The sequence below is a fragment of the Lathyrus oleraceus genome, chromosome 1 (assembly GCF_024323335.1).
Source record: "Lathyrus oleraceus cultivar Zhongwan6 chromosome 1, CAAS_Psat_ZW6_1.0, whole genome shotgun sequence".
Taxonomy (NCBI): domain Eukaryota; kingdom Viridiplantae; phylum Streptophyta; class Magnoliopsida; order Fabales; family Fabaceae; genus Lathyrus; species Lathyrus oleraceus.
The window spans coordinates 388,680,341-388,688,704 of record NC_066579.1 but is presented as its reverse complement, the minus strand read 5'-3'; the positions used below and the strand labels follow the sequence as shown (position 1 = coordinate 388,688,704).

Genomic DNA, 8,364 nt, shown 5'->3' with positions numbered 1-8,364 from the left:
CATACCTGAATAGCTCTCATGATGATAAGTGTTTGGCTTTTTTTAGTTCTCACCATGTTTTGTCTCGCTTTCAGGGTTCCAAGATGTTTCTCAGTGCGGTGTAGCCTCGTCTTCTCTTCAGTTGCAGAGTATCACTACAAAATCCAGTGACAGAGAGTCACGTCCGATTTTTCGAGTCGGTAGCATCAATCTTCGGGGGTTTCCAGAAGAGCAAGTAGAGGGGTGTGTCTTTCATCCAATCGTTCCAAGCTTCATCATTCATCCAGCACGAATGTCCTTTATCTGTAACACATAGAGTACACACAACTTAATTCAAACAAAAATATTAAGAATCAAAACAAATAACAAACCAAACAAACAAAAACAAGAATAAATAATTTTAAAAAACCCACACTTGAACTAAACATTGTCAGCAATGTTTGCATCCAAGATAGAGGGGTGCTCAAACCGGCTCACTATGGCGGCGGAAATTGCAACATCAGACGTTGCATCATCGCGTGCATCAGACGTTGCATCATCCCTTGACGGGCATGCTCTACACCTTGGCGTGCTTTCTCCGCTCGTAGATCGCCAATTTCTGTTTGCATCCATGACCATTGGTACGACATCACATATGACGAACCGGCTCTGGGGTGCATGGATTCTTCTGGTGGGACAGCAAGTTGCTCCTGATCCTACATCTCTTCCTGCATTTCTTCCTCCAATGGGTTACCTGCAGAAAATGTATCAGCATTGTGCACGTCCATATCATCTTGGACGACACTTTCATAAAGCCAATTGGTCGTATTTGAGATGCTAATACGTGTCGGGTCAGGTAGAGCCATAATAAACTGACCCGAACTCATTAAGGCATAATAATCATAAACTTGTGAAATCATACCTTGCTGGACCAGAGCGTTCATGTCCAGTTTTCTCTTACCTGCTACCGGTGTCTCATTAAGTGCAGTCGGGTCATATCCAAAATATTGGGTAATTTGAGTTATGATGCCTCCTATGGAGATTCCTCCTTGGGCTGCTCTCCCCACACGACCCAGATAATCTGCAGCAAATGCTGCAACACTCACAGCTACCCGGTTTTCCATGGAAAACAAAAAGAACAACTCTCTCTGGGTGGCTACACCTGTACTATCACCCCTGCCAAATAGTGTGAAGGCTAACACCTTCTGGGCATACCTGAAGCAGGGGTTTTGAATGTCTGACGCCTTTGCTCCTTTAGCCTGGTAGTCGGAGCGTCCCGTAATGGCCAACCAGAATGTCTTAGCATCGAAGCTGTCTGGTACGGATCCAGGGCCATAAAGGGGGCAGGCGAAGAATTTCACCCAACGGATTCGACATTGTACAACCTGAAAGACATAGTCCAACCCTTTTTGAGCTTGAACTCAATTGTGCTCATAAATTCTAATGTGATACGCTCAAAGGTTGGCGCTTCACAATGGACAAACTCCATCATTCTAAGCACATGAAACATCCTATCCAGTTCTTTAGACAAACCTAATTGGAAAAGAGTGTCGGAGCAAAGGTACCTAGTCAGAGTTATTTTCCGTTTGACACGCGATGCGTACCTCCGTTCATGCTCCGGGTTATCAAAAATTATGTCATGTGAATTGGGATGACGGATTGTCTGTTTCCTTGGATGGGATAATTCCGTGTCCGCTTGCTTCCCTTTAGAGACTCTTTTTGGCGGCATTCTTGCTTCCTGAAATATAAATTATCACCCAATTTTTTTTTAAGGAAAATGGAAAAATATTACCGTAGCGTTGTAGAGGATGGTGATTAGAATAACTTTCGTGAAGGATGCCAGCACTTTGGACAGGAAATGGCGGTAAAGTTTGGAGCTTTTTGTGAGTTAGGTTATGGAGGAATGTGGAGAAAGTGTGAGGAAGGAGAAAGATAATGAAGTAATGAAGGAAGGTGATGAAGAAAAATCATAATTTATTGGTGGATAGTGGGTAAAAAGTGTTTAATTGGTGAAAAGTTTGGTTGGGACCCACAAAACACAAAAATCAAAAATTTGAAAAATATGGTTGTTGGGCCTGACACGGGCGGCCGTGTCAGGCCACTGGAACTTGAGGCTTGGTTCAGTAGGGCTGACACGGGTCATGTCAGCTGACATGGGCGGCCGTGTCAGCCTACTGTAAATGTGGGTTTTGCTTCCTTTCCTGACACGGGCCGTGTCAGCAGACACGGGAGCCCGTGTCAGGGCCCTATTTTTCCAAAATTTTCTGACTTTTTCACTGTTTTTCGATTTTAACCTTATTCTTTTGGTGTCCAACAATCTTAATCAACCCTTCTCTTCTGAATTGCATGATGTAATCGCGAACCTACGAGTGAACCTGTAAACACACCAAACATGAAAATAGTTAGATAAAAACCATGTGGGCTGCCTCCCACAAAGCGCTACGTTTAACGTCACATGGCTCGACGGTCGTCACCCTCATCCTTGGAGATGAACATTCTCAATCAGACCACTTTCTTGTCCCTGATAGTAGTGCTTCAACCGTTGTCCATTTAGCTTGAAAGTGTCCCCATTATTTGGATTTTCCAGTTCGATTGCTCCATGGGGAAACACTAGATTTCAATTTTCCTGGAAAAAACTTTAATCTGGAGTTGAACAAGAGCACTAACTGTCCCTCGATGAACTCTTTTCTCTGCAGCTTCTGATCGTGCCATTTCTTTGTCCGTTCTTTGTACATCTTAGCATTTTCATACACTTCATTACGAAATTCCTCTAACTCATGGAGCTGAAGGATGCGGGACTCGCCTGCTTTGGCCAGGTCATAGTTCAAGAATTTGGATGCCCAAAATGCTTTGTGTTCCAACTCTAATGGCAAGTGACAAGCTTTACCATAAACCAACTGATACGGGAACATCCCTATGGGTGTTTTGAAGGTTGTTCTGTATGCCCATAGTGCATCTTCTAATTTTAGTGTCCAATCCTTCCTAGATGCGCACACAGTATTTTCCAATATTTGCTTAATTTTCCTATTGGATACTTCAACCTGGCCACTCGTTTGAGGGTGATACGGAATGGAGATCTTGTGTTTAACATTATACTTCTTCAGCAGGTTTTCCATCAATTTGTTCAAAAAATGGGTACCCTCATCACTGATAGGTGCTCTTGGCACTCCAAATCTCGAAAAGATATTGTTTTTCAAAAATGTCACCACCACTTTAGCATCATTGGAAGGTAATGCCACAACTTCTACCCACTTGGATACATAGTCAACTGCTACCAAGATATAATTTTTTCCACAGGATGGCGGGAATGGCCCCAAAAAGTCTATTCCCCGGACATCAAACAATTCAACCTCCAACATAGCATTTTGTGGCATTTGATTTCTCTTTGAGATATTCCTTGTTCTTTGACATTTGTCGCATCCTTTGACAATGTCATGGGCATCTTTGAATAGAGTAGGCCAATATAGACCTGATTGAAGAACTTTGGCTGTTGTTCGGTCTCCACTGAAATGTCCTCCTTATTCCGAATCATGACAAGCTCTAAGAACATCCCTTTGCTCCTCCTCCGGGACACATCTTCTGATCAGCCCACCCACTCCCCTTTTGTAAAGGAATGGGTCATCCCACAAGTAAAACCTGCAATCATGAACAAATTTTTTCTTCTTGTTAGAATCAAAATTGTTAGGCATTACACCCCCCACCAAATAATTCGCGTAGTCCGCGAACCACGGGACACCGATAACAGCAAGTATGTGTTCATCAGCGAACTCATCTTTTATCGGTCTCTTTTCTTCTGTTTCTTCAATAGGTGACATGCGGGATAAATGAACCGCCAGTGTGTTTTCACACCCTCTTTTGTCTCGGATCTCAACATCAAATTCTTGTATCAGTAAGATCCACCTGAGGAGTCTCGGCTTAGAGTCTTGCTTGGCAAACAGATATTTCAAAGCGCCATGATCCATATACACTATAACCTTTGATCCCAACAGATACTGCCTGAACTTATCAAACGCGTAAACCACGGCTAATAAATCTTTTTCCATGGTTGCGTAGTTCATCTGTGTTGGGTTCAACACATGGCTCGCATAGTAGATGACATGTAACAACTTCTCTCTTCTCTGTCCTAAAACTGCCCCTACAGCAATATCACTAGCATCACACATGATCTCGAATGGTAGAGACCAATATGGGGCAATAACAATGGGTGCAGAAATCAACTTTCTTTTCAATGTCTCAAATGCCATGGTGCATTCTTTGTCGAACAGAAACGCCTTATCTTTAACCAACAGAGTGGTTAGTGGTTTAGCAATTTTTGAGAAATCTCTTATAAATCTACGGTAAAAACCTGTGTGTCCTAAGAAACTCCTGATGCCTTTCTCATTCATCGGGGGTGGGAGTTTAGAGATCACTTCCACTTTCACTTGGTCCACTTCAATTCCTTTATATGAAATTTTATGTCCCACAACTATCCCCTCGCGAACCATGAAATGACATTTCTCCCAGTTCAGAATTAGATTGGTTTTCTGGCACTTGTCTAACACAAGAGAGAGATTAGTCAAACAGTTATCAAATAAGGATCCAAACACCGAGAAGTCATCCATGAAGACTTCCATATGCTTTTCGAGCATGTCCGTAAAAATAGACGTCATGCATCGTTGAAAGGTGGTCAGGGCATTACACAATCCGAATGGCATTCTTCGGTAAGCAAAAACACCATACGGGCAGGTGAATGTCATCTTCTTTTGGTCTTCTGGTGCTACAGCAATCTAATTATACCCAGAGTATCCATCTAGAAAACAGTAGTAGTCATGCATGGCCAACCTCTCTAACATTTAGTCAATAAATGGCAAAGGGAAATGGTCCTTCCTCGTTGATGTGTTCAATCTTCTATAATCAATGCATGCGCGCCACCTGGTTATTGTCCGTGTGGGAATTAGCTCATTTTTTTCATTCTTTATCACGGTTGTGCCTTCTTTTTTGGGGACAACGTGCACTGGGCTCACCCACTGACTATCCGAAATGGGATATATAAGACCTGCATCCAACAGCTTAACTACCTCTTTCCAAACCACTTCCTTCATTGTCGGATTGAGTCTCCTCTGCGGTTGGACTACTGGCTTGGGGTCGTCTTCCATTAATATTTTATGCATGCACACAGTAGGGCTAATACCCTTCAAATCTTCAATTTTCCATCCAATAGCAGTTTTGTACTTTTTCAAGACTTGGATGAGCTTTTCTTCTTGGATGTCCTGAAGGCTCGAGTTTATGATAGCAGGACATTTCCCTCCAGGTTGGAGAAAGACATATTTAAGGTTGTCAGGAAGTTGTTTCAACTTTGTTTCCTTTTTAAGTTCTTCATTCTCCTCACTAGATGAAGGTAGGCATAACTCTTCCCACCGGCGTGGTCTAGATCCTTTCCACGGGGTTTGCGTGTCCAACAAGGAAAGCACTTCAGAGTCTTCGTTATATACCTCTTTATCCGACTCGAAAATGGACAAACTCAACACTTTCTCCAAAGGTGACTGGGGTGTAGGCAGAAGGTTATCAAATGTCGTCACTTGATCCAAAACCTCTATAGTGTGACTTGTACAAATATCATCCTTGTACCTCATGGTGTTTCGAACATCGATTTTTAATTCTTCATCATAAACTTTTAGTGTCATTGTTCCTTCTTCTATGTTTATTAAGCACCGACCCGTCTCCAGAAAGGGTCTCCCCAGAATGAGAGGGATCTCTTCATCTTCCGGCATTTCGAGAATTACAAAATCCACCGGAAAAACAAACTTATCAATTTTTACCAGAATGTCTTCAACAATGCCATACGGTTTCTTGACTGAATGATCGGCAAATTGGAGTGTCATTCTGGTATCTTGCACAGCCCCTATACCCAGCTTTTTGTAGATAGGTAACGGCATGAGACTCACACTAGATCCCAGATCAATTAGAGCTTTGTTGAATGACCTATCTCCAATAGTGCATGGGATAGTGACAGCTCCGCGATCCTTCTTTTTGATAGGGATCTTCATACCCTGCAAAATAGCACTACAAGTTTCAGTGAGGATAATTGGGTTAGTGTCGGCGGTACGCCTCTTAAAAATGATAACCTTCATGAACTTTGCATATGTAGGCATTTGTTCAAGTGCCTCCAACAACGAAATATTAATCTCCAGCTTCTTGAACAACTCTAAGAACTTTTCAAAAAAAATCTCATGTTGCCCTTTTTTCTTGTTTTGGGTGGGGAATGGGAGTTTAACAACCGGTTTGGGCTTAATGCCTGTTTCTTTCACCACTGGTTTCGGTGTTGCTACTTCTTCTCTAACCACTTCATTTTCTTTGATCTCAAGGTCCACTTCGATCAATTGGTCTCTCTCTTCATCAACTTCCTCAACAACTTCCTCAGATTTACCCCTTCGGGTTGTCACAACACTCACATTATTATGCTCTCTAGTATTTGTCACGGTTGCACTAGGTAGAGCACCTTATGCTTGAGAACTTGAAGCTAGTTGTTGAGCGATTTTCCCCATTTGAACTTCAAGATTCTTTATAGATGTCGTGGTAATTTTTTTATTGTTTCGGGTTTCTTCTTGAAATTGGACATTGTGGGCAGCCATTCTCTCAATAGCAATTTCCCAATCAGCTTTCTTAGGGGCTTGTTGCTGCTGTTGTTGTTGATATTGAGTTTGGTATTGACCATGTTGAGGGGTGGTTCCTTTTTTATCTTTCCATGAGAAGTTGGGATGATTTTTCCATCATGGGTTGTATGTGTTGGAGTAAGGATTATTTTGCTTCAAGAATTTGATTTCTTCCACCTGTTGAGGAGTCGCAAAACAATAACACGTTTTGTGAGGACCACTACAAATCTCACAACATACAACAGGGACCGGTTGGATATGTGCTATCGGGTGTGTGCCTATATTCATTGCCTTCAGTTTCTTATCAACTTCAGCAGCTATAGTGTCTTCAATACGGATTTTATTAGTTTCCAGCTTTAAATCTATCACCCCTTCTGGTTTGCTTTGACACCTATCATACAACTCCATGTGCTCATTAGCAGCAATAGCTTCAATGATCTTCTTGATACCGGTGGTTGTTGAAAAATTTGTGGAACCACCGGCTGCAGTATCAATTAGCTATTTGGTCTTTATTTTTAGACCATTCACAAACATCTGCATTTTTCGGTAGCATCCATATTATGAGTTGGACAGGCTACCAGGACTCTCTTGAATCTCTTATAGGCATCTCCCAAAGTTTTCCCATCCTTCTGCTTAAAATTCAGAATTTCATACCTCTTCCGCAGAAATACTGACGCTAGAAAATAGTCATTCAAGAATGCCTTTTCCATTTCTTCCCAAGTTGTGATGCTCCCGGCAGGTAAAGAATAAAACCATTATTTAGCTTCTTCCGCTAAGGTAAACGGGAACATTCTCAACTTCTTGGCTTCTTCAGTGTGACCATCAATTTTTAGAGTGTTGCTCATGGTCAGAAACCTCTGCAAATGCTTGTTGGCATCTTCATTCACTTTTCCAGTAAAATGCTTCCTTTCAAGCTAATTAATGGTACTTGGGTGCAGCTGGAAATTAGCCACATTCACTGGTTGGTTGACAATAGTTAATCTTCCAGGTTGAGCATTATCCCCTCCGTAGTCTCCCAACAGTCTTTCGGCTGGCGGTGGAACATCAGACATAGTTTCGATCTCTCTACCGGAACCTGAATCTGAGCTTGAATGGATGGGAAGTTGTTCTTCGTCTGATTCCAATCTGGCTAATCGAGCTTGTCGGAGTCTTGCCCTCAAGGTTCTCTCGATTTCTGCGTCAAAAGGGAAATCAGTTGAGGCCTTACCTCGCGTACAAATATCAGACACAGATTAGCTGATATAATCGAAATAAAATATTCAAAATACGGTAAATAAATTTTAGTTGTTGAGCAACAAAATTTCAATTGAGATAATTTTAAACTTATATTTGGCAGTCCCAGGCAACGGCGCCAAAAACTTGATCGGAAAAATAGCAAGTGAACTATTTTCGTCGATGTAGTAATAATAGGGAAGTTTCCCAAAGATCGATCTTGAGGATTGCGCAGCAATATAAACGTAAATAGTGACTCAATTGAACAAAAGTTATAGTTATGGTTTTGAAGAATTCACTGTAAGGAAAAATATAACAAATAAATATTTTCACAAGTTAATATGATATGCCAAGGTAGGTGTGTAAATATCTCCTGTAATAACCCCTTGAGTGTATATCTCCTTAATACTGAATATTATTTCAATTACCGGATCTTAAGATTATTTCCCCCTAAGTCCTTGGAGGGAAACCTTTGGTATTCAATCTAACCTCTAATCCTTAAGTGATTATGATGAAATCAAGCATTTTAAATTAACAAGATTAATCCGGTAACCATAGGGTA

At 41.5% G+C, this 8,364-nt stretch overlaps 1 protein-coding gene across 1 annotated transcript; it reads right to left on the bottom strand.

The window, feature by feature from the left end:
• Positions 1 to 3,476: 3,476 nt before the first annotated feature.
• LOC127109227 (uncharacterized) lies at positions 3,477 to 7,642 on the bottom strand. Its single transcript, XM_051046042.1, has 4 exons — positions 7,519 to 7,642; positions 6,869 to 7,072; positions 4,994 to 6,436; positions 3,477 to 4,492 (listed from the first exon to the last, which is right to left on the bottom strand). The coding sequence occupies exons 1-4, from the start codon at positions 7,640 to 7,642 to the stop codon at positions 3,477 to 3,479; spliced, it is 2,787 nt and encodes a 928-aa protein (XP_050901999.1).
• Positions 7,643 to 8,364: the final 722 nt, after the last annotated feature.

What these genes read in the sequence shown, in the direction of transcription:
- LOC127109227 (XM_051046042.1), bottom strand. Translation starts at nt 7,642, where the DNA reads ATGTCTGATGTTCCACCGCCAGCCGAAAGACTGTTGGGAGACTACGGA. An exon ending in ACTGAAGGCAATGAATATAG is followed by an intron (nt 6,437 to 6,868) that starts GCACACACCCGA and finishes CTCAAGCATAAG; the next exon opens with GTGCTCTACCTAGTGCAACC. An exon ending in AGTTAAGCTGTTGGATGCAG is followed by an intron (nt 4,493 to 4,993) that starts GTCTTATATATC and finishes CTCTTGTGTTAG; the next exon opens with ACAAGTGCCAGAAAACCAAT.